Here is a 26,438-nt window from a genome sequence, read left to right on the forward strand (position 1 = left end):
ATATATCCTGATAAATCTCACGAGCGACTTTTCACAGCAAGTCATGCTATGTGTTTTCTGAGCAGCAAAAATGATTCTGGGAAATGGGAAAACTTCCTATCCCAATCTTCCTCCTTCTCTCCCCGCACCCCCAATCTCTCTCTTTCTTTCAGGATAGAGTTTCTCTGTGTAGCTTTGGCTGCCTTAGAACTCTATGTATAGACCAGGCTGGCCTCAAACTCACAGAGATCCACCTGCCTCCCAAGTGCTGGGATTAAAGACATGTATTACCATGCTCAACCCAATTTTCTTTTAAGACAAAGCATGGGTACAAAACCCAAAAGAACAAGCCAGTTCCTACAGTAACAAATTGTAGAGGGACCTTTAGGGATTAGTCAGCCATACCTGAGGGTCAAGCTGATCGGAAACTCCTATCTCAGTGCTCCTAGGCTCTGTGGCTGTGCCTTCCCTTGGGGAGCCAGCTTGTTCCAGGTCGGTGAGGTCCTCCTTGGAGGTGGTCTGGGAAGATAATTCCAGGCCACTGTCTGTACAGGGACTGACCACTGTTGAGGCAGCTTCTGAACTTGCAGAGGAGATGGATGTGGGCACATCAATGAAAGGCATGCCACCTGACAAGGAACAGAAGGGAACTTGAAGGTGCAGAGGCTCTGTGAGTGAAGCATCCCCTTTAGTACCAGGGCCTTGTTACTCAGACTGAACACTCATCTATAAATGCCTCTGAAGTAGTGGAAATCTCTCTGAAAAGGGAATGACCTGAAGTCATGCAGGGTTGTCAAATGGTCATAGTTTGATTTGATTTGAAATGTCCCTTTCTGTTCTCTGCAGAAAGACCAAAGCCCCTCAGCTGATTGGCTTTCCATTTCAAATCCAGTCCCCGAGAAAGACAGGATCTTTTCGATCTGTTTTCATCAGAAGAAGCAACCTAGGCACTCACTAGAAAGGTTAGAAGATAAGGTGGCTCCATTTGGGGTGGGCAGCTCTGAACTCGGTATGACTTTGGTTGTGTGACGAGGAGGCCGAGGGGATCTTTTCTGTTTCTTCCACTTGGATGAGTCACTCATGCCTCCTGCTCTCATTTTCAGCTGGAAATATCATACATCATTAGTATCCAGTCTAACAGTAATTTAAACAAAGATGTTATTCCTACAAATATCTCAGCACTTAGTCCTTCTGTTCTCTAGAAAACAGCTTATGCCCCAAATCATTGTTAGATAATCTAGACCACCAGACTATACACCTGGGCCTCTACACTTGCAGCTTTTGGAGTGGCACAGTGGCCTCCACATGGAAGGCAACATTCTGCTTTTTGACTAGTCGTTGATATAGCCAGCTGTCACACACTATTTTTGCTGACCAGGGAAGGGCAGCTTTGCCTACAAGCCTGTGGACTGACTTTCTTCCACAGTCACTCTGCAGAGCAGCTCCTAGTTCTAGTTCTTGTCCAAATATGAGTACCTACTCTTCCTATCTAGAGTCAAAGCTTTCTCACTAAGGCATGAACTGGGACCTAGACCATAAGGACAACTTTTATTCTAGAGTTCTTGCATTAAAATGGATGGTGAAGAGTTGGTCTTATAGAGAAAGGAATGATACTCCAATTATTTGTGGCGTTAAGAATGGAGTGCTGCTGCTGCTCCCAATTTGTGCTACAGCAATAAAGCCTCTTGTTCTTCTTACAGTTGTCCTTCCTGCATTTTATTTTATCGCTATTTACTTTTTTAGACAGGGCCTCATGTATCCTGGACTAGGTCTCAAAATTACTATGTAGCCAAGGATGACCTTGAGCTTTGGGTTCTGCTTCTACCTCCAAATACTAGGATTGCAGGCACGTGCTACCACACTCCACTTACGTGGTGCTGAGGCTCGAACACAGTGCTTTGTATATGCGAGCAAAGACTCCTGCAACTGAACTACATCCCTAGTACCACTAGATTCAATGTTAAAGGATCTGTTCAATTTCTTCTAAGATTTGGAGATCAAAGTCTTCCTTCAAGCTCCCTCATAAAGCTTTAATAGTCTCTGAACATCTACTAAGAAACCAGATAATCTTTCCTTCCTCCCTTCCTTCCTTCCTCCCTCCCTCCCTCCCTTCCTTCCTTCCCCAAATCTCCTCCTAATAAAGGAGAAGCCCCCAATGGAACCTTTCTCTCAGTTCTGAAGAGTACCAGTTTCTAATTGGATTCATATTCTTGTCCCTCCACCTCTAAAACACCTGCAATCTTATGTCTAAAACTGAGCTGCTATGACTATGCAGGAGCCAGAAGGATGCTCTTCCCAGTAACCTTGGAGTTCAGATAGATCACATTCATGGTAAAGACTGATCTGGGAGAAGAATGAGACAAACAGAGAACACAAAACTCAAAGGGTCAATGAAAGAAAAGGGCCATCTGGCCTTACTGGTCATTATCACTAGGCTCCAGAAAGCCCAAACAACTAAAGGTTTATGAGATAATTCTCCTTTCTAGGAGACTCCTCTGTATCAGTCCCAATGGACATTCTTTCTACACAAGAATTGGTATTTCCTACCTTCCACTTTGTATTATGCAAAGCTAGCCCCAAGCAAGTTATTTCAGTGAGTGTTCCTGGCTTCCTGATTAGTACAGGAGTCCAAAGGCTGGCAGCTTTCACACAGGCCTCACTGTTGCTATGTTCGTGTCCTAAGGCTCTAAGGTACATGGCAGGCAGCAGGTGTTCATGGAACTTTATGCCACTTTATCTGTACGATTCCAATAAAGCAATAGCTTTATAAAAATAGTACAGGCCCTAGGCAAATAATCATGGCAACATGCAGGCTAGCCACTGAAGACAGCTGAAATTTGTAACTATGCAAACACAAAATGAGACAATGCATTCAAATAAGACAGACACACCCCAAGCTAGGGAGCACTCACACATAGTTATTTTATCTTCAATGACAGGAATGCTCACAATCACACCTCTGGCATGCACACTCTTGTGATGGATAACCTAGACATCCCTCATTCCTCTCTTTATCGTCTTTCAAGGGCTCAGGTAACCTTTTTATACTCCTCCACTAAACTCACCTACATCTTTTTTTTTTAAATTTATTTATTATGTATACAGTGTTCTGTCCACGTGTATGCCTAGGTCAGAAGATGGCACCAGACCTCATTACAGATGGTTGTGAGCCACCATGTGGTTGCTGGGAATTGAACTCAGGACCTCTGGAGGAGCAGCCAGTGCTCTTAACCTCTGAGCCATCTCTCCAGCCCTCACCTACATCTTGAATTTTAAACAACAGAGGGTATCTTTGCAGATATTAGAAAATTCCCACCACTGGTGGTGGCATATGCCTTTAATCCCAGCACTCAGGAGGCAGAGGCAGGCGGAGCTCTGTGAGTTCAAGACCAACTTCGTCTACAAAGGAAGTTCCAGGACAGGCTCCAAAGTTACACAGAGAAACACTGTCTCAAAAAAAAAAAAAAAAAAAAAAATCCCGGTGCCCTAGGCTGCCACACTCCTTAATTCCTGTCTATCAACTTAGAGACCTAAATCTTGCAATGATCCCTTTTATGTAACCAAGAAATAAAAACCCTCATGGGATGTGCCACCTTCACCACCAAATCAGTCAGGTATCCTGACCTACTCAACGACGATGCTTAAGCTCTCCACACCAGCTCTGAGACAGGGGAGGGGAGAAAGAAAGATCTTGCCTGAGGTCCCTATAATTTCCCTAGAAATGGTGGGTCTTAAATCCTCCCAGAAGATGATAGCAGGACCCAGGCTCTCTAGGCTCACTATGTCATGCTCAAGTCTTAATTCTACTTCCAGGCAACCAGAAATCCCAAGAGAATCCCCAGTACTGCAAAGCTACAAACACATGCAACTCTTCAAATGCCAAGCTGTGTTACTAGAGTAGGTAAGTTGTGCTCTGAACAACAGAAATTGGACCGAGTGTTACATATCAAAAAAGTAAACATTTAAATAAATAAATAAATAAAAGGGGGGAAGGCGAGGGCGAGAGACCTTGAGGTTCTTAAAGAGTAGCACCCTCTCTAACTGGTTCAGGGCTTTGGTCTGCTCCCCACTACTTAGCTGCAGTTTGCTGAGGAGACATGGAGACATCTGTGAAAGACAGGCAAACGACAGTTTAAAAAGAGTGAAGTCAGCTCAGGGCACAGGGCAGGAATGGGGTGAATGGAAGGGAGCAGGGCAGGTGCATGCACCTAGTAGCCAAGGGTCACTCCACAGGTAGAGCCTCATCAGAGGTCTGACATGTCCAGAGTTTTGGTTCCAGACAGAAAGAGGCCATCCTCATCACCATTCTTTTCCTAGCAGTTTGATATGGAGTTTAGCTTAATTTGATCTCTTCAATAGAGACTAGAGCAGGCAAGTCCCGTCTTATTCAGCATTAGGAAGGAGTTGGGGCACAGCCTCTCTAGGGCTCTCATTTGCTGACAAGACTGAGCCAGAAGGAGATGGTCAGACTTTCATCTTTGTCAACACGAATCTTTAGCTCAGCCTGGAAAGCCTGGTCCAGTTTCCTTAAGGACTGGCTTATCTGCATACATGGTAGGTCAGCAAGGAGAGGTACTGACTATAGGAGTGACAGCTAGCAGACCAATCTAGGCAAAACCATGTCTTTGCTACTAATCAATAGTATTCCATAGCACTGAGTCTGGAAGTTGAGGTTTGGACAGGGAACAGCAGATGAACTTTCGGACCCCACCTTCTTCATGTTGGTTCCCACATAGCTCTTGGGTTCTTCTTTAAACTGAGGTAACCTATAAGATAGAGAATGGCATGACTATTACTGGGGATAATGACAATGTTCTCCTCTATACCAGTCATAGCAGGTGAATTGGTCCACAACATCCTTGTCTCTTAGTTAAAGAAAAGCTAATCTCATCCCTTTTAGAGTTTCAGAGCCATAGAAACTGGGTGGGTCATGTAAGACATAGATAAAGTAGACACTGGAGTAGGGTAACTAAGCAGCCTTGGGAGTAAGGAGGTTCTTTTTATCCTTGGAAATCACTGCTGAAAGTCAAGAGACAGAGAGTTAGGCACAGAGAAAGTAGTAAAAACAGGCTGGTGTTTTAAAGGCAGTAAACCCATGGGGAAAGAAACTTGGCAGCAGAGTCCGAGGACAGGCTAATGTGCAGACAATAGGGATTAATTCTAAAAGCAAAAAGAAATACCATCGATAGGTTTAAAAGTCATTGCTTCAATTCTTCTCTAGTGAGTCTTTAGATAGAGAAGTATAGAATAGGCAATTAGATTTAGGACAAAAAGGCTTCTTGGGCTCTAGAATGAAGGAGTCCTTCCTAGGGAAATCAAAAATCATGGTTTCCCTGGGATTAAGGGGTTTGCCAGGATATAGAGTTTTAAGTGCTAAACTCAGGGAATCCCAGGCCAGCTAAGATAAGGGCCAATAAATCAGCTTTCACAACTCTTGGTTGCCCTAGCCTTGGCCTTCTTTTACAGAAATCAGGCTGAGCTCTGGAAGCTCAGCAACCTGTTCTAGGCTGCTTAAATTTGGCATCTTCTCTAGGCTCCCTTTCCCAGATGCTACCTGCACAGAAACAGACACAAGTTTGGGAAGCAGAGATTAAATAACCCTCTGTCTCCCAGAGGCCACAGCAGCTCTCTTCCTTCTCCCTTGCTCAGTAACCCTGGGCCTGGAGAACTACTGCTATCTATAATCCCAGTGGCCTCTGATGTGGTTGTGGAGTTGGCCAGGTCCCTAAAGTGGCTGTGTGGAAGCAGGCAGACTCCAGAGGCCTGGGCAGCCGGGCAGAAGCAAACAGCAGCAGGTTTACCTTGTGAAGAGCAGCTGCACCATGTCTACGAGAGTGTGCTCTGCGGATTTTCTCAATAACTCTGCACAGGCAAAAACAAATAACACAGGTGTCATTACTTGCTGTGCTATTATCAGGAGACTTCTCAGAGCAGACTCCCCTCCAAACTGTGTTTACTAAGGATTATGCCAAACTTATTAAAACCAGCTCCAGCTCAGCCTGGTAGCTATAACTTTATCAGACCACTAGGTGGTACTACTGAGTCAGGAAAAGGGGACAACTAGATGGGTTTTCTTGGATTATCAATTGGTGTCAATCCCAGAAACCCTAAGGGAGATTTGGTTCTGTAACTGAGTCAGTTTAAGAGCTATCCCCACTCCTGCCTGGGAACAATGGGTTAAGATCTCTATTCTAGCTTCAAAACAAAATCCCCAAGGTAGATGATGGAGAAATCCTGGTCCTACGGGGTTCAGAGATAGCATCCTATACACATAGATACCAGATACCAGCAGGCGAGTGAAGGAACTAGAATTCAAGTACCTACCACTAAGCCTCATTTCAAAGCATATCCGGAAGCAAGATTGCATAATCTCACATACAGATTCATTTGTTAAGTGGGTACCCACTGGGGTTAGCAACAGAGTTCGGAGAACCTACAAAAGGAAGAAAGAGAGGACATTGTGATGAACCAAGTAGGCTGAGTAAAGCTTACCTGAAGGTAGAAAAGGCACCTACTGGGTAAATTTATTATTATTCTTACCAGTGCTTGTGTTGTGTGCATGTTCATGTGTGTTTGTGTATGTTAATGGGCATGTGGAGGCCAGATCATAACATGAGTATCAACCTCAAAAATTGGTCCAACTTTTTTCTTTTTGTTTTTCAAGACAGGGTTTCTCTGTGTAGCCCTAGCTGTCCTAGAACTCACTTTGTAGACCAGGCTGGCCTCGAACTCAGACATCTGCCTGCCTCTGCTTCCTGAATGTTGGTATTAAAGATGTATGCCACCATTCCTGGCTCCCCAACTTCTTTTAAGGCTAGGTCTCTCACTGATCTGGAGCTCACCAATTAGGCTAGACGGGCTGAGCAGCAAGGACCCAGGATCCTTCTGTCTTTGCTTCCCTGGGATTACAACTATACTCACCACCTTGCCTGGCTTTTTGCATGAGTATTGGGGTCTTCATGCTTAAAAGGCACACCATTTACTACCTGAGCTATCTCTTCAGTTCTTTCTCTTAAAAAAAAAAATGGTGCTGGAGATCAAATTACATATGCTAGGCAAGAGCTTTGCCCCCCCCCCAAAAAAAACAGGTGAGCATCTCTTTACCTCCTGATTTTTTTATTTTTTGAGATAGGATTGTACTTAGCCCAGGTTGGGCTGGAATTTCTGCTTCAGTCTCCCAAGAACTACAATTACAAGTATGCATGACCATGCCTGAGTTCAGGGTAAATTAGCAAGAATGCTGACCTCAAAGCTGGGTACAATGTAACATGCTTGTAATATTAGCATTTGGGAAATCAAGGCAGGAAGATTAGCAGAGGTACATAGAACTCTGAGTTCCAAGTTAGCCTAGTCCTACAGTTCTAGGACACCCAGGGCTACACGAGATACTCCGCCTTAAAAAACTAAACTAAACTAAAAACAAAAAAAAATTAAGTGCTGACCTTATTTCATTCAACCTGAAAGAGATGCCCAAGTGCTTGACTTGGGAGCCCTTTCTGTGCTTAGCACAGTCAGGACACAAGCTCATAACTCCCTCCAGCTCCAGCCCACACCTAATAGAGGGATGACATGGATACAGTCTACCAGAGGCACACATGTAGTAAGAGCTTCTGGTATTGATATCAGTTCATTTAAAGCTCTTAATTATTTTCCTTAGGAAAGCTTTTACTTTGGGTACCTGAGCTCCTTGTTTGGAAACAGAGTTGGTCTCTAAGCCTCAGTGGAGTCAAAACACAGCTTCATGCTGCCTGCAGACTTGGGTAAGTAGAGCCAGCAGCATCAGCCCTTGGCCATTAGTCTAATTGCTCTTCCCTCCCACTTACCTGAAGGATTTTCATCAGGACAACTTCATCACTGGCAGGATCTGTGCCCACAAAACGGGCGTGAGTGACAGCATCTGCCATGTTCTCCATGCCCTCTGCTGTGCCCTCATGAGTTGGATCTGTTCCAGCAAAAAGGGACAGATTAAATCATGTAAGGAAGACAGGGAAACAGGAAGATGACCTCTATAAATTGCCTGGAGAAACTCTGGCTTTCTCACCAGTTCCCTAACTATGTTTTTTTGTTTGTTTTTTTTTTTTTTTTTTTTTGAGCTACCTAAGAATTTTACCCATAACTGGCTTTAACAGTTCCCTCTGCACAACTCAAAAAATAAGTCAAAAAATATGTCTTGTGTATCAAAATTACCTGTAGTATTTGTTTAAAAAAAAAAACCACTCAGCCTCCAGCTTACTTCTAGCCTTTTTTTGCGTAGAGTTTGTGTGTATGTGTACATGTGTGTATGTCAGAGGTCAATGCCAAGTATTTTCCTCAGTTACTCTCCACCTTATTTATTTTTGTGAGACAAAGTCTCTCACTGCACCGATAGTTCAGGATTCAGCTAGACTGAGGTGAGCAAGCCTTAGGGAATCTTCCTATCTTCACGTCTCCAGAGCTTGCACTACAGTGCCCAAACTCAGGTCCTGAAGTTGTGTGTACTTTAACTGACCCCGCAGAAGCTTTGATTTTGTAGGTATACAGTGGGGCCTAAGAACCTGCATTTCTAAGAGCTGAGGTAAAGTTAATACTGCTGGACCAGGGACACATTTGGGTAATCACCAGTAGTAAACTACTCATTTTGAAGTGGAAAGGCATAGAAACAGGAACCAAAAGCAAGCAGAGTCCGAGTTTTGAATGCCAAGGCTGTAGCTTTTCTCTTTTCATCTTTTCCCCCTTCCATCTTTTTGAGACAGGGTTTCTCTGTGTGACAGCTCTGGCTGTCCTGGGGACGCCCTTTGTAGACCAGGCTGGCCTTGAACTCACAGAGATATGCCTGCCTCTGTCTCCTGGAGTGCTGGGATCAAAGGTGTGTGCCACCACCGCCCAGCACTCTTTTCGTCTTTTAATAGAACTTCTTTTTTTGGAGTTGTATGTTCTGGTACAATTGAATTAAGGGAATGATGTTAAAAATAGATGGTTAGTGCCACCAGTACTTCTATCTGGGTACCATATTATACCAGATCAAAGGTCCTTTGAGTTCATTCTTATTTAAAACAACAACACTGAGTAAGACTCTTGATACCAAGACCAGGTGGGATGCCACACACTTGACAGGCTGAGTGATAAGCTTGAAGCCAACCAGGACTGTAAACAGAGATCCTGCCACCTACTCCAAATTACTTGTTTTCATTTATTTATTTAGTTGGTCTTTTTGTTGTTGTTGTTGTTTTTGTTTTTGAGACAGGGTCTTGCTTGTGTAGCCTAGGCTGGCCTTGAGTTCACTACGAAGCTAAGTGTAGTCTTGAATTCCTTATCCTCCTTCTTCTACCTTTCAAAGAGTTGAAATTATAAGGTATGAGTCAACCATAAGCAGCTTTTTAAAAAAAAAATCTTGTTCCTCCTTTAACTAACCAGGCTTTAGGAGAGAAAAAGAAATAAACTGAATAGGACCGAAGACGGGGGAGAGGGAGGCAGCTAGGATTTGACCTACAACTAAAGGCTGGTAGTAAAGGGATAAATTCTGCTTCTACTCTTGAGTTAAAGAGTCACACGGAGCAGGCTAAGAGCTGTCTCCAGCAATGCCTTCAGAGTCCTGCAGAACTACGTGGACTGCTGGCTTAAGCGCCAGGCTGCTTCTGGAGAGTTCATTTGTTGCTTAGCTTTAGAAAGTGAGCTCATGGAGTTAATTAGGAAAGGCACAAGGTAAAGCTCAAACCGGGGTAAAGCTGAGGTAGCACGGAGAGTGAGCCCCTCCTGAACACAGTGATAGGAGTCAGGAGACACATCTCGCTACCCCTCCCTCCTTTTTCTTCGTTCTGAGTCAAGGTTTCACTATGTAGCCCTTGCTTGCCTGAAACTCACTATGTAGGCCAAGCTAGCCTTGAACTCACAGATCCCCTGCCTCTGCTTCCAAAGTTGCAGGGCTTAACCATATGTGCCACACCTGGCGATTTCCCCTGTTCTGGTACCTGAAATTAATGGAGTTCCTGGGCCTAAAGCTTGGAGGATTGTGAAGAAACCTGAGCGTTTTTCTGGCAACAATGAGCAGGAATTCTTTCTTTAACATGAGTACTCTTTGCTTTTCCTTTCTCGTCTGTTGTCGGCACTAGTCTCCAACACATCCAAGACTATTCTGCCTAGTATTCGGTGGCTGCTTCACAGATATGCAAAGGGAAACCAGTTTCAGGACTCAAAGCACAATGTGATGATCCAGCTTTTCCTCCTATCATCCTCTTGTGTCTCTCTCAATCAGCACAGACAATTCCATTCTTTTGTTTGTTTGTTTTGCGAAATAGGGTTTCTCTACATTACAGCGCTGGCTGTCCTGGAACTTGCTTGTAAGACCAGGCTGGCCTCGAACTCAAAGAGAGAGATCTGATTGCCTCTCCTACAGAGTGTTGGGATTAAAGACGTGTGCCATTGCGCCCAACTGAAAATTCCATCCATTCCTTATGGCCCTGCCTAAACCCTCTGCTTGAAAGTCATTTTTTAGGCCTTCAGGGTTACAGGAAAGCCCAGTCTTTCTTAGTAATGAATGGCATATCAGAGTTCAGTGAACAGCAGTCTTGCTCAGGGCTCCGGGGAGTCTGTTTCTTCCTATCTTTTAGTAATCTCTTGATAAAGTGATTTAAATTCTTTTGATCTTTTTGTATTCTCATTCCCTCAGCTTCAACAAAGTAGCAATTTTCTTTTTTTCCAAAAAGTTTTCCAAAAAGGCAGGTAATAGTAACAGTCCTTAGAATCACTGGAAGAGCCTGCCAGCAAGCTAGACAAATCATGGCTTGGCAGATATGTGGGACCAAACTAAGGACCGAAAATCATCTCAGAAGTCTTGGGCTACAGGATTCAGGGACAGTGGGGTGGTTTCTGTTAGGAGGTCGCTGACACAAAGGGTGAGTTGACAGCTCAGTTAGTAGCCCTTGTGTTCTTAGAGACTCCAGACATCTTCCTTTTCTATCACTTGGAAGCCAGCTTCAGAGAGAGTTGCCAGAGCGTTGCTTTTGTACATTCCTCCCTGCTCCTTTTCTCACCCTATAGCAATCATCACCTCCCAGCATTCTCCTTTCCCACCACAGGAAGCTCCATTGCCCAGCTGGCCTGAGGGCTCCAATGACCAGCCTGTTTGCCAAGTCCAGGAAGGGAGCAGAGGAAGGAGAAAGATCAAAGGGAAAGACTCAGAAGGGCAGCTGGCTGAGGCTGTGAAGAGACGTGACCTGCAGGTGGTGCTCAGGTCAAGACTGGAAGCAACTGGGCCTGGTTTCTTTTAGGGAAAGTATGAAGCTAAGTTTAGTTGGCCTGGATGGAGAGGTTGAGACCTTATCTACTCAGAACCTGGCTGACACCCAAGACTCCTGCTTACTGCTTAGGATCCTAAATGCTTTAGTTAAGCAAATCAAATTTTCTAGAAAAGATAAAGAGTTTTCTCTCCTGAATGTGAAGGTCATTCATTTGTTTCTGGCTAGCTAGAACCAAGGCCTCCCCCATCTTTCCTTGTCTCTCCACTTTGGAACAAACACAGCCACTCACCTGTTTTCTTTGCTCCTTACTCTTTAGAGGGGGGAGGCGGGTTCTTAGACACAGTTTCTCTGTGTAGCCCTAGCTGTCCTGAAACTCACTCTGCAGACCAGGCTGGCCTTGAACTCAGAAATCTGCCTGCCTCTACCTCCTGAGTGCTGGGATTAAAGGTGTGCACATCACTGCCCAGCTTCACATGGATTTTTCATAGAGGAAAAAGAATTAAGATTCTGAGTGACAAGACCAACTGAAAAGGAAGAAAGGAAAAAAAAAGAAAGAAAAGAAAGACAGAAGGAAGGAAGAAAGGAAAGAAAGAAAAGAAAGAAAGAAAGGAAAGGAAAGGAAAGGAAAGGAAAGGAAAGGAAAAAAGGAAGGAAGGCAGGCAGGTAGGCAGGCAAATGTGGCAAAAGCACATCTTATATAAACTGACAGAGGGGGACATAACTCAGTGGCGGGGTGCTTGCCTAGCAAGTTTCAGGTCCTGGGTTCAAGTCCCACCATTGAATCTTCTGATCCGTAGTCAGACATATTATCCATTGTGCCACTGGCCTGCCCCCCACTACTGAAAAGAAATCAGAGATCCACTGTAGATTGGGTCTAGACTGAGAGCAAAACTTTCTAAAACAATGATAGATAATAGGTTGTTATTCCCACCATACAAAGAACTTATACCAATTGTTAAATCCAAAAGAGATTCAAAGATTCAACCTCAATGAAATAAAAACAACATACAGAATTTGCCCACCAAAGTGGCACACACACACAAGAGAAAACTGATAATATTCAGAGTTGAAGACAGCGAGGAGAAAGGGAAACTCTCAAACACTGCTGGTGTGAATGTAGATGCTGAACCTGCTGGGGAAGTAATCTATAAAATGTAGCACTTATAAATGTTATATACACAGACTCTACACCAGAAATCACAAGTTTAGAAATATTTCACACAGAAATAAAATGAGAAGCCAGGCAGTGGTGGCGCACATCTTTAATCCCAATACTCAGGAGGTAGAGGTAGATGGATCTCTGTGAGTTTGAGGTCAGCCTGGTCTACAGAGCAAGATCCCAGACAGGCCCCAAAGCTACAGAGAAACCCTGACTCGGAAAATAAAATAAGTAAACAAGGTCAGAGAAACAAGGATGTTTATTTCAGCATTATTTATAATGGTTTCAAAAAGGGAATAATGTTAATATTAAATAAAAGACACCATTAAATACGGGGTGGATGAGAGGGAGAAATAGGAAGTTATTATTTCATTGTTAAAGTTTGAGCAATAAAAAAGTTTGAGAAGCACAATACTGTGGGCATAACTAAAACTATTATATACTTAAATATGATTAAAGAGGACTGGGGTATGGAGTGCCTGTCTATAATGCACAAAACCACTGGTTTGATCCTAACATTTCATTAAACTGGGTGTGGTGACACAGGTTTATCATCCCAGTATGGGAAGGTGAAGTCAGGAAGACATGAAACTCATATTTATCCTTTCTACATAATGAATCTGAGGTCAGCTTGGGCTACATGAGATCTGTCTCACAGGAAAACAGATTAAAAGGGAAAATTATATATATATATATATATATGTGTGTGTGTGTGTTTATATATGTATATGTATGTGTGTGCGTGTTTATATATGTATATGTATGTGTGTGCTTATATATTTATATAATATGTATATATGTTTTACTACAATGAAAAGAAAAAAATCAGCTATATAATTATCTTGTGTATATCAAATTAAAACTATTAATTAAAATATAAAAAATACATAGTAAAAATATCCTTTTATCCCACCCCTTTTTAAAAAAGGATAATTAGACTGGACAGATGGCTCATCAGTTAAGAGTACTCTGTTCTTCCAGAGGACTCAGATTCAGATCCCAGCATCTAGATCAGGCTGCTCATCAATGTCTGTAACTACAGTTTCAGGGGAATCTAATACCCTTTCTGGACTCTGTGGGTATCTGCATGCATATCGTACACACATATATGCATGAGCAAATGAATCTTTTTTTCTTTTTCTTTTTTTTTTTGTTTGGAGACAGGATTTTTCTGTGGTTTTTTGGAGCTTGCTCTGTAGACCAGGCTAGCCTCATACTCACAGAGATCCACTTATCTCTGCCTCCCGAGTACTGGGATTGAAGGTGTGCGCCATCACTGCCTTGCTGCATTAATGAATCTTAAAAAAAATAATAATAATAATACAGCCTAAATCCAGTACTTGAGAGGCTGAGGCAAGAGGACTGAAAGTTCCAGGCTACATAGAAAGCCCCCCCTCCTTTTTTTTTAGTTCTTCAAGAAAGAGTTTCTCTGTGTAGACCAGGCTGGCCTTGAACTCAGAGACTCACCTGTTTCTGCTTTCCGAGTGCTGGTATTAAAGGTGTGCGCCACCATCTGCCTTAAAATGGAGGTGTGCATGTGGGGGAAGGGTTTGCTCATACATATATGTATCAAGAAACAAGTCAAGCCATGTCACTGACACTTTTCCCTAAAGAAGAGATTCCGGCACCACAACAGAGGAGAAACACTTAGCTCTTCTTTCAGATGTCTCTGTATTGTTTGCTTTCTTACAATAAACATAAATTATATTTAGAAAATAAGATAGACCAGGTCAGAGGGACGGCTCAGAGGGTAAAGTCTAGTGATTGGAGTTTGTTCCTTTGGCTCCAAATGGTGGAAGAAGAAAACCTATGCCACAAATTGTCCTCTGACCTCTGTGTGAACACTGTTCCATGGGCATGGCCCTTGTCCCTACCCCCCAAGACAAAGAAATAAAAGTAATCTTCAATAAAGACAAACCAAACCACAGTGGCACCATGCGCCTAACTCTCCAAAGTGTGACAGAAGCTAGTGTTGCAGGCAATCTCCTCTCTTCTCTCCCTCCATGTACATACAGCTCAGTCAATTTGCATGATGGATAATAAGTAGTCCTATTCTCTACCAGGAATGGGAAGGCAAGACTCACTGGCTACTTTAAGGCCTGAGCAACTGAACAGAAGCAGGAAATAGCGTGGTGGAGATATCCAACAGAGTCTAAGGCTTACCGATGAGTGCGTAGGACAGGAACTTGTTGACAGAGGTGAGTGCCAGGCCGGTGATAGGACCAGTGGTATCTTCAGAGCGAATAACTTCCAGAAATGGACGAAGGAATACATTTGGCTCAATCTCTGAGAGTTCTGCAAGTAAAACGAAAAGACACAAATCAAGAAACTATCTAACAAAAGTTAACTCTGGCAAAAGGTCAGTTCCATCTATTGAAGGAAGCTATAGGTCTTCATGGTTGGGTCAGTCCTCCTCCCCCTAGAATAACTTGAATTAAATTCTTGACATTACCATTTTATCTGTAAAAGTTTTACTATGTAGCTCTAAAAGATTAAACATTTTTAAAAAGCACATTTTAAAAATTAACAGTAAAATTATTAAAAGGGGGAGTTTTATGTCATATACAGCCTATCAGGTTTTTTTTTTTTAAATTTATTTTTACTTTACGTGCATTGGTGTTTTGTCTGTGTGTATGTCTGTCTGTGTGCAGGTGTGAGATCTTGGAGTTACAGACAGTTGTGAGCTGCTATATGAATGATAGGAATTGAACCCATGTCCTTCTGGAAGAGCAATCAGTGCTCTTAACCACTGAGCCATCTCTCCAACCCCAGATTCTGTTTTTTTTTTTTTAAGAGTTATTTATTTTGTGTGTATGAGTGCTCTATCTGCATGTATGCCTGCATGCCAGAAGAGGACATCAGATCCCACTATAGAGGGCTGTGAGCTGCCATGTGGTTGCTGGGAATCATACTCAGGTCCTCTGGAAGAGAGGCAGTCAGTGCTCTCAACTGCTGAGTCATCTCTCCAGTTTCAGACTTTCAGACATTTTGCTATATTTCATTAGTGTTGTGCTTGTTATGTTGGAGATTGAGCTCAGGACACTTCATATGCTATGTAACTATTCTCCATTGAATTATACTCCTAGCCCTTGATCAATCAAGAAGTTAATAGCTGGGCATCAGGCATGGCAGTTCATATCTATAACTCCAGTTTTCAGGAGGCAGAAGTAGAAAAATCATTACACATTTGAAGCAAGCTTGGTCTACACAGCAAGTTCCAGGTCAGCCAGAGTAGCAGACTACTCTGTTTCAAAAAAACAAACAAACAAAAACAAAGAAATCAGCAATACTTATTTAATATAACCAAAAAGCATGAGTCAATTGTCCATGCTCTTGTCGTCATCGTCTTTGGTGATACACAGGTAAGCTTTACCTTGTGTACAGAGTAAGACTAACGAAATCCCAGGGTGAGAGAAAGACTAGTTCATAGTCCCTTGCTGAAATGGAAGCCTAAAACAAGCAAAAGGCTGAGCAGCCTCCAGTTACAGAGACAATCTGTAATCTTGGAAGGTCCTAACCACTTTGCTGGCTTCTCTCTCTCCCTTTCTCCCTTCCTTCCCAGAGAACACAGGCAGCTAACTGTCCTGAGATGAAGGAGCATAACAGTCTTTGAGAAAAATAAGGTTTAGTTAAGATAATGACTGGCCTCAAACCACACAATAAGCAGAGCTGGGATTTACATGGTTCTAAAGCTCCCCCAAACCATACACCTATCCTACTTAATGCCAGCACATGCTTCCACTGTAGCAGATTTCATTCCAGGTCAAGAAGACACACCGTCCTGGACTTCCTGCCTACCTGACTTTGCTGAGGGTTGTTGAATTTGCTTGTTTATACTCTACTGTGGTTTCAGCTTTCGGAGTTCATTCCCTTTTAGTTTTCCTTAAGTCAGAAACTTGTTAAGAGATATGATCAAGGCTATCCCATTTTTTGAGACAAAGGGAAGGTAGGTGTGTGTGTGTATGTTCATTCTTATGAACCTTTATTTTCATGCAAATATAGGGCACTCCCTACTCAGTTCCTACCTTTTGTCTCTTCTGAGCAAACATTTTCTGGGCCGGCTGCTTCCCAGATTAATGCTTTAATTAATTGGCAGACTGGGTAGAATTTTCCAAGCCTGTCTGTACAGTGATCACATCAGCTGTACAAAACCTGCTTCTCATTTCCCACTGGGTCTACCTAGAGAGGACAACTTACATAAAAAACTAAAGAGAAATGTGTGTACACACATGTACGTGTGCAATAATAAGCATTAAGGTAGACAGACTATATTTAGGAAAAGTGGAATACATAACACTTTTTAAGAGCATGTTAAAAGGTGTACAGTTAGACTAAGGAAATGGCTAAATGAGTATAAAGTGCTCGCTGCATAAACATGAGGCCCTGAGTTCAGACCTCCAGCACCTATGTTAAAGTCTCTAACTCCAGTGCTAGGTGCAGAGACAGAAGAATCCTGTGGGCTTGTTGGCCAGTCAGCTTAGCTGAGAAGATTTATGAGAGATTCTGTCTCAAAAACGAAGGTAGGCAGCAATAGGTAGGCATCTGAGGTCTGGCTTCCATACACACAAGAAAACTTAAAATCACCTTCTCTTACTACTTTATATTTACCTTGGTCTATCATCTAAAAAATACTCACATTTGGTATACATAAGATATTTACCCAAGCTGTTTGCATGCAGGGGTTTGTCCCTATTTACTGTAGGACAGTATTCTCCTCTCCATGTGTGTGTAGGTTCTTTATTCATTAACTGGCAGAAGGGCATCAGTCTCCAGTTTACTACCTGCCCATTAGAAAAGTGCTTCTCAACTTAGAGGTTGTAACCCCTTGGGGTCGAACAGACCTTTCACAGGCCTTGCTTAAGATCATCTGAAAACACAGAGATTTATATTATGATTTATAACAGTAGCAAAATTATAGTTATGAAGTAGCAAATAATTTTATACTGGGGTCACCACAGCATTAGGAAGGTCGAGAATCACTGTTGTATCGACTTCTTATCCACATTCAAGTCTTCAGTGATGATACAGTTAATGGCAGATATCCTCACAATCTAAGGATTGGTCCTTTCCAGCCTTTTACATGTTTAATTTTGGTTATGTTTCTGTCTTGGTTTTTTTTTTTTTTTTTTTTTTTTGAGACAGGGTCTCTCTACATAGCCCTGGCTGTCCTGGAACTATGTGTTCTAGACTAGGCTGGTTTAAACTCAGAGATCTGCCTGCCTCTGCCTCCTAATGCTAGAACTAAAGTTGTGTGCTACAACGTCCAGCTATACTTTTGATGAAACCCAATTTGTCTTTTTGTTACTGCTTTGGTTTTGAGGTGTTTTTGTTTGTTTGTTTGTTTGTTTGTCTGTCTGTCTGTTTTTGAGACATGGTTTCTCTGAATAGCCCTGGCTATTTTAGAACTCACTCTCTAGACCAGGCTGGCCTTGAACTCACAGAGACCCACCTGCCTCTGCCTCACAAGTACTGGGATTAAGGGTGTGCATCATCCAATGAAACCCAATTTATTAATATTTATTTTATAAATTGTGTTTTGATGTGATACTTAAAGTCACTCTAGTGAATCTTAGGCTTCTTCAGTTTTTTTTTTCCACCTTGAAGCAAGAGTTTATATAGCCTCGACTAGCCTTGAACTTATCCTCTTGTTTCCAACTCCCAGGTGCTGGAATGACAGGCACATGAAACCATATCTGACTCTCTTTTGTCTGTTTACCTTATTTATTTTGAGAGAAGATCTCACTATTCAGTCTTGGCTGGCTTGGAACTAAATATACTAAAGTTTTTTTGGATTTTACTGCATGAATGTGCTGCCTGTGTATAAGGTGCACTGTGTGTGCTAGTGCCTGTGCAGGTGAGAAGTTCAAGAGAGACAAGTTTTCTTTACTCTCAGCCACCTCTCTAAATAAATAATTCAACACAAAGAATTTTCTTAAAAAGTCATTATCCATCTCACGTAGCTGTCTAAAATATTAACAATGCACCTTGGGCTAGAATGCAATATTACCAGAAAAACCACAGCTTTTGCATTACACAGAGTTGGGATAAGATAAGAGAGACAGACAATGGGCACTGTTGATGTGACATGTGCTGGCCAGGTAGGTATAGATTTTGCTCCTTGTTTTGTGGCATTGTTCCTCAAACCTTTCAGGATTGTATACTCAGGTTCAGTTGTCCTGGAAGTTTCTCTGGGTACTTTTCAAAGGTGTGAATATTCAAAAGACTACTGCTCTCGTGAACCACGTTTACTATGTCCTCACAGACACTGTAGGCTCACGTGTCACACAGCTTTAATGCCTTTATATTTCCCACAGGTAAAATGGGAAATGTCAGCCGGGCGGTGGTGGCGCACGCCTTTAATCCCAGCACTCGGGAGGCAGAGGCAGGCGGATCTCTGTGAGTTCAAGGCCAGCCTGGTCTACAAGAGCTAGTTCCAGGACAGGCACCAAAGCTTCAGAGAAACCCTGTCTCGAAAAACCAAAAAAAAAAAAAAAAAAAAAAAAAAAAAAAAGGGAAATGTCCCTTATCATAAAAGTTCTTAAGCACGTTGGCATGAGGATAGCGGAAGCAGTCAAGAGTCCCAGTCTAGCTAAGACTGCAGGACATGCTGCTCTAGTAGGAGCTATTATTGGCTGTTGAAGAGGGATTTTACATTGCTTAAGGGATATGGAGAGGTTGTCAGCAGTCCCGATACTCTAATAACAATAATAGTAATAATAATAATAATACCCCTTCTTTTTCTTTCCTCCTCCTTCACCTCCTCCTCCTCCTCTTCTTCCTCCTTTGCCACCGCTGCCACCACTGCCTCCACCGCTTTATTTACCTCTCAGGCTCATTACCTACAAATCTTACTAATGTCAATTTGGAATTTTCTTTTTATTTTCTCTTTTCCCTTTAAGTCCCCTGTAGATACCTGACAGGGTAGTAGCTGATAATAAACTTATAAAGAGTCTTTTCTTTTTTCTGCTAAAGAAGAATGAAACTTTTTACTAGATAAAAGGAATTTTGATTGAAAAAGCTGCTCCAAGTACAATGGCTGCATAAAGCTGGGGTACGCCAGCATGCTGCAAAGTACAGCAACACAAGTTTTTAATTTCTCCTGGGCTTTGAAACTGCTTGCTTCTGGACTTGGTGGTAATGGTGCAAGCAGAGAAAGGCTATAGCAGCTTTGGTCTGCCTGTATGTTACAGATGAATTGCTCACCAGTTCCCTCTAGCAGGAAAAGTACTAGCGTTTAAAGCTCACATATCAAACTTGTGCTCCAGGGAGGGAGATGGCTCAGTCTGTCCTCAAGCCACTTGTTTGAGGACAGTCCCTATGGGCCTCATTTAGCCTACTGGCCTTGTTAAAGGGGCCTTGTTGTTGGAGTAGGAGTGAACCTGAATAAACCTAAGACTTAATTCATAGGGCAGTACTCCAACCAATAACTAACAGTGTATAGCGACTGGGTAGGAGGAGAGGAACAGAAGAAACTAAAATCCTAGGACAGTCGAGGCACATAGTAAACCTATAGAAATAACTGAGTATTGTGGCTAGAGAGATGACTCAGCAGTTAAGAGTGCTGGCTGTTCTTTCAGGGGATTGGGATTCAATTCCCAGCATCCATATAGCACTTCACAACTGCCTACATTTATGTCTTTGTGAGGATGTCAGACCTCCTGGAACTGGAGTTATAGACAGTTGTGAGCAGCCATGTGGGTGCTGGAAATTGAACCCCTTCTGGAGGAACAGCCAGTGATTTTAACCTCTGAGCCACTGCTCCAGCCCAGCTTGGTATACTTTTTAGGAATTTAAAGACGTCGGGCAGTAGTGGTGCGTGTATTTAGTCCCAGCACTTGGGAGGCAGAGGCAGTTGGTTCTCTGTGACTTCAAGACCAGCCTGGTCTACAGAGCTAGTTCCAGAACAGCTAGGGCTGTTCACAGAGAAACTCTGTCTTGAAAAGCCAGCCAACCAAACAAACAAACAAAAAAACAAAACAAAAATAAAAAACAATTAAACGAAGTGTTTATGCACCCTAGCTTTGGAATTACCAAAGCCTGGGTTCAAACTCAATGTTTTCCATTTATTCTATGACATTGGGCACCACACCTTCTGAGAGCCTTCATTTCCTTACTAGTGAAAAATGGAGATGGCAGCACTGTTTCTTAGTTATTGCGAGAACAAAACAGTCTAAATTTGACCTGTTTCATCATGTTGCTCAGGCTGGGCTCAAACCCCTTCTGTTTCCACCTCCTGAAGCAACAATCACAACACATATGCAGCACAGCAGCTATCCTGAAACTGTTTAATAACCTTTGTAGTTACTGTTGAAAACTGTTTAATAACCTATGTAGTTACTGTTGATGTCAGAGGCAAACCGAAGCTGTTTTCCCAGACAACGGAACAGGACTTGTGTTGCAGGGAGGGCTCTCCTACACCAGATTTGCATAAAGTGATAAGTAGCAACTCTAGCAGCAAACTAACCTTGTCATATAGTAGGGACACCCACATGTGCCAGACTTTCACTGCTGTACCAACCAGGATTCATGAATTACTGTCACATTATATAGTAGTTCCCTTGTATACCCTACCTTTAAGTATTTGTCTTGTGTTTTTAATTTTTTTCATTTTAATGTATAAGTGTTTTGCCTCATGTGTGATCCTGGAGCCCTGAGGTCTGAAGAAGGTATTGGGTCCTGTTATTGGAATTTCAGATTTCTGTGAGCCACCCTGGGTCTACTGCAAGAGAAACAAGTACTCCTCATCACTGAGCCATCTCTTTAGCCTCTTGTTTTATCTTTTTAAAGTGGAGGCTAAATGTGATCTCAAGCAGTAAAACTGTAGGAGACAGCAAGTAAGTACTGGGCACAGAGAGTCACCAAGAGCGGCTGTTCCTGTTCCATGTACTGCGAGATATTGTTTCTGGACAATGATCCCTCTGGTCTCTCCCCAGGGAGAGTTGTGCTTTGAGGACAGAAAGATGGTCGCAGCCTGACAAGGTGTTCAGTCAGAGAGCACACACAAAAGTCCCCCCCTCCCTTTTTTTTACTGGTTATCTTGAGACTTTGTGTGGCAGATCTTTAGGAAGGATGAGTTTTATGTCATTTCTGATTTAGGCTGGGGACTTGTGACCATGGTCTGTAAACCACCAATGACGGACAGGAAGGAAACATAAATTTATGATGTCTAATCCTAGGACTTTTAAATGTTAACCCCAAAGTGTGCAAATTGAGGAATCACTCAGGCTTAATCAGAGTATGTTAGGAGTAGTTTTTTTTCCATCCACATGGACCAAGTGGGAGGTGGGTATGGTGACTCAGGTATAATCCCAGTTACTTAGGCTGACGCAGGAAGATGACAAATTCAAAGCATGCTTGAGCTACATATGGAGTTCAAGATCAGACATAGGAATTTAGTAAGATCCTATCTCAATAAAGAGTAAGTGAGACTGGTGATGTGGCTCAGTGATAAAGCCCTTGCTTAATATTTGCAAGGTCCTGGCTTCAATCCCAGTACCAATCAATACAATTAAAAGGTAGAATTCCAAGCCAGGCAGAGGTGGTACACGCCTTTAATTCCAGCACTCTAGGACAACTAGGACTACACAGAAAAACACTTTTTTAAAAAAAATTTTATTTATTTATTTATTAATTATGTATACAATATTCTGTCTTTGTGTAAGTCTACAGGCCAGAAGAGGGCACCATTCCTTATTACAGATGGCTGTGAGCCACCCACCATGTGGTTGCCCAGAATTGAACTCAGGACCTTTGGAAGAGCAGGCATGCTCTTAACCTCTGAGCCATCTCTCCAGCCCCCCCCCCCTTTTTTTTTTGTTTTTTGAGACAGGGTTTCTCTGTAGCTTTGGAGCCTGTCCTGGAACTAGCTCTGGTAGACCAGGATGGCCTTGAACTCACAGAGATCCTCCTGCCTCTGCCTCCTGAGTGCTAGGATTGAAGGCATGAGCCACTAGCCCGGCAAAAAAGTAGAATTCTTAAAGTAACAAAAATGTTTAAAAGCAAAACCCAAGCTGGGTTAGTTGATAGCCTGAAAAGTGAATACTTTCTAAAAGATTTTTATTTTTACTTTACAAAACTCCAGGGAAACCTGCATATATACATTTACACACAGGCAAATATGTACACATAATCCTTTAAATTTTTTATTTGAAAAATTAATTTATGAATTTATTTTATGCTTCTGTGTGTGTAGTTCTGAGGGCAACTTGTAGGAGTTATTTCTCTTCTATTACCACGTAGGTTCCAGGGATCAAACTCAGGTCTTCAGGCTTGGTGCTAAGCACCTTTATCCTCTGAACTATCTATCTCACTGTCTCTCCATTCTAATGAATCCAGTATAAATAATTTTCCTTTTATTTTTAAAGTCATGGTTTTATGTATCCCAGGCTGGCCTTGAAATTGCTATGGCCTTGAATTTCTGATACTCCTGTCTTTATCTCCCAGGTGTTGGGATTACAAATGTACATGCATTACCATATCCACTTTCATGTGGTATGGGGTAGTGAACCCAGGCCTCATGCATGTTAGGCAAGCATTCTACCAACTGAGCTATATTCTCAGCACCTACTTGCCTTTCTTTTACATTTTTTTGTTAAAAGATTTATTTTTTATTTTGCATGTATGAGTATTTGCCTGAATGTATGTCTGTGCACCATGTGTGTACCTGAAGCCCATGGAGGCCAGAAGAGAGTTGGAGACCCTGGAAGTGGAATTACAGACAGTTGTTAGCCACCTTGTGAATGTTATAAACTGAATCTGGATTCTCTGCAGAAACAGCAAGTACTCTTAACCACTGAGCCATCTCTCCAGTCCAGAAATCATTCTTTATATTAAAGTTTTAATTTAATTAAAAAAATATTTAATCATATATGTGTGGTGATATTTTGTTTGTGCCTTAACAAAAAAGCTTGCCTTACGGAGCTAGTCACACTACTTAGCCACAGAGGCCAGGCAGTGGTGGCACACTTCTTTAGTCCCAGCATTCAGGAGACAGAGGCAGACAGGATACCCCATTTGGTCTGTGGATTCCGCAGTAAGAACTAGTGGCTGGCTGCTCTGCTTCTCTGATCTTCCAGCTTTCAGCCCCTAATATCTAACTCTGGGTTTTTATTAGTAAGACCAATTAGAAATCACACTACATATACATGTTTTTTTGAGAGAGGGTTTCTTTATATATAGTCCTGGCTGTTCTGAAACTCCATATGTATAGACCAAGCTAGCCTCAAACTCACAGAGACTGCTTGCCTCTGTCAAATGCTAGGATTAAAGGTGCACACAATCACTTTTTTTTAAAAAAAAAAATTTAAAGAGAGGCTCTTGTCAACTCAAACATTCAGTAATGTAGCAGGATACAAGATTAACTCAAAAAAAAAATCAGTAGCCCTCCTGTAGTCAGATGATAAATGGGCTGAGAAAGAAATCAGAGAAACATCACCCTTCACAATAGCCACAAATAGCATAAACTATCTTGGAGTAACTCTAACCAAACAAATGGAAGACTTATATGACAAGAACATAACAAATGGAAAAAAGAAAGCATTTTAACAAATGGTGCTGGCATAACTGGATAAGGAAAATGTGGTATATTTACACAATGGAGTACTATACAGCAGAAAAAAAATCTTGAATATTGCAGGCAAATGGGTAGAGATAGAAAACATTATTTTGAGTGAGGTAACCCAGATCCAGAAAGGCAATTATTGATGTAGGTGGGTCTTCTATCTATCTGTTGCTTTCATTGGTTAATAAAGAAACTGCCGCCCTGGCGGTGGTGGCGCACGCCTTTAATCCCAGCACTCGGGAGGCAGAGGCAGGAGGATCTCTGTGAGTTCGAGACCAGCCTGGTCTACAAGACCTAGTTCCAGGACAGGCTCCAAAACCACAGGGAAACCCTGTCTCGAAAAACCAAAAAAAAAAAAAAAAAAAAAAAAGAAAAGAAACTTCCTTGGCTTTTGATAGGACAGCAGCTTAGATAGGCGGGGAAGACAGAACAGAATGCTGGGAGGAAGAAGGCAGTGAGACACACACCATAGCTCTCCTCTACGAGATGGACGCAGGTTAAGAATCTTTCTGGTCTCTGAACAAGGCGGACAATGAAGGCTGATGAGAAGCCAAGGACAATGGCACTAGGTTTCGATCCTAATACATGAACTGGCTTTGTGGGAGCGTAGCCTGTTTGGATGCTCACCTTCCTGGACCTAGATAGAAGTGGGAGGACCTTGGTCTTCCTGTAGAGCAGGGAATTTGGACTGCTCTTCAGTATCGAGAGGGAGGGGGAGTGGACTAGGGGGAGGAGAAGTGGAGTGGGGATAGTGGGAGGGGAACGGGGGGAGGGGGCAATATGTGGGAGGAGGGGGAGGGAAATGGGAAACGGGGAGCAGTTGGAAATTTTAATTAAAAAAAGAATAATAAAAAAAAAAAAAAAGAATCTTCCTGGTAAGCCACCACCTCGTGGTGCTACACAGATTATTAGAAATGGGTTAATCAAGATGTGAGAGTTAGCCAAAATAGACTGGAACTAGTGGGCCAAGCAGTGTTTAAAAGAATACAATTTGTGTGTTGTTATTTCGGGTATAAAGCTAGCTGTGTGGGAGCCGGGTGGGAACAAAGCCCGCCACTCCTCACTACAAATTATCACATGTACTTACTCATAAGTGGTTTTTAAACATAAAGCAAAGAAAACCAGCCTACAAACCACAATCCCAGAGAACCTAGACAACAATGAGAACCCTAAGAGAGACATATATAGATCTAGTCAACATGGGAAGTAGAAAAAGACAAGATCTCCTGAGTAAATTGGGAGTGTGGAGACCTTGGCAGAGAGTTGAAGAGGAGGGAAGAGGCAGGGAGGGGAGCAGAGAAAAATGTAGAGCTCAATAGAAACCAATAAATTTTTTTTTTAAAAAAAGAGAGAGGCTCTTGTTATGCCATCCTGGTTGGTGGACTCGCTGGCCTTGATCTCATGTCAATCTGCTGTTTCAGCCTCCTGGGACCCCAGATGTGTTTCATCACACCCAGCTTCGAAGCAAAACTTTTTTTTTTTTTTTTTGTTTTAAAGATAGGGATTTACTATGTAGCCCTGGTTAACCTGGGACTCAGAGATCTGCCTGCCTCTGCTTCCCAAGCACAGGCTTGGACGTTATGTGGTGAACAATAAATAAGCTCTTAAAGCTCCTGCATACTAAATTACAGCACTTCAGAAATTCCACTTGTAGACTGTTCTCAAACTCTGACTTTCACAAGAAATAGAATCTTGAGTAGACACACCATAGTGAGAAAAGTAGAATGTGGTGACCTCACAGTTCCTGAGATAGACTCTACATGCCATCACAGACAGAAACCAAAGAGCAGTTGTGCTCAAATACTTTTGTCCTATGCCTCTGGGTACAGAAATGTCAAGAGGGTTAAATGGATGGTTTCTGTCTTTCTCTTCGGGTGACTTACAGGTTTGCTGGATGTGATCCACTCTGTGAAGGACTCTGCCTCTAGAAACCTACGTCAGTGTCTGCAGGATGCAGAGCTAAGATGGGGGCAGTGGACAGCCCTACAGAAAGCAAGAAGAGAGAGGTAGACTGAGGGCAAAAGGATAGAGACAGGCATTTCTGAAGCCAAACGGTGTTGAAATAATATACCCCCAGCCTTTTTCCTTGTCAGCGTAATCCAATTGAGAATGCCCAACTGCCCCTGATAAGAGTCACTCAGGAGTGAAGAGCTTCACCACCAGGGAAAGCAGCTTATGTGTGCATTTTGGCTCAGGAATGTGTCAGCCCAATCCTGGCCAAATGAGAAAAGGCTACTGCAGCTGAGAGCATCCCTCCCTGGGAGGATAGTCACCACTAAGAGCGTAGGGCAGGAGAGTCCTCTTTTGTCTAAGGGCAGTGCTTGAGGCCACATGGAGGCTCCGACAGAGACAACTGAGGAGAGGAGCAGCTATGGCATGAGAAAACAGTGTCAGGGCTCATGTTCATCTCCCTCAGGCCAGGTCACCCACCGTTTGAGAAAACAGGAGACTTGGGAGACATGGGCAGATTGACACGGGCAATTTAGGACATCTCTGTTTTAATATCCTAATACAGGTAGGATAT

At 42.6% G+C, this 26,438-nt stretch overlaps 1 protein-coding gene across 5 annotated transcripts in view; it reads right to left on the minus strand.

Moving 5' to 3' along the window:
• Gbf1 (golgi brefeldin A resistant guanine nucleotide exchange factor 1) overlaps nucleotides 1–26,438 on the minus strand; it is a 143,289-nt gene that overhangs the window by 32,611 nt on the left and 84,240 nt on the right. For 4 of the 5 annotated variants that reach the window (XM_057777366.1, XM_057777365.1, XM_057777364.1 and 1 more), the window contains exons 4-10: nucleotides 14,518–14,649; nucleotides 7,803–7,921; nucleotides 6,304–6,412; nucleotides 5,781–5,841; nucleotides 4,691–4,745; nucleotides 935–1,082; nucleotides 385–608 (exon numbers count right to left, since the gene is read on the minus strand). In XM_057777366.1, coding sequence (XP_057633349.1) covers nucleotides 385–608; nucleotides 935–1,082; nucleotides 4,691–4,745; nucleotides 5,781–5,841; nucleotides 6,304–6,412; nucleotides 7,803–7,921; nucleotides 14,518–14,649 — 848 coding nt within the window. Of the gene's footprint in view, nucleotides 1–384; nucleotides 609–934; nucleotides 1,083–4,690; nucleotides 4,746–5,780; nucleotides 5,842–6,303; nucleotides 6,413–7,802; nucleotides 7,922–14,517; nucleotides 14,650–25,797; nucleotides 25,816–26,438 lie in introns of those variants that run through there. The other variant, XM_057777367.1, reaches the window with a different exon arrangement.

This window comes from Chionomys nivalis, chromosome 8 (assembly GCF_950005125.1).
Source record: "Chionomys nivalis chromosome 8, mChiNiv1.1, whole genome shotgun sequence".
Classification (NCBI taxonomy): domain Eukaryota; kingdom Metazoa; phylum Chordata; class Mammalia; order Rodentia; family Cricetidae; genus Chionomys; species Chionomys nivalis.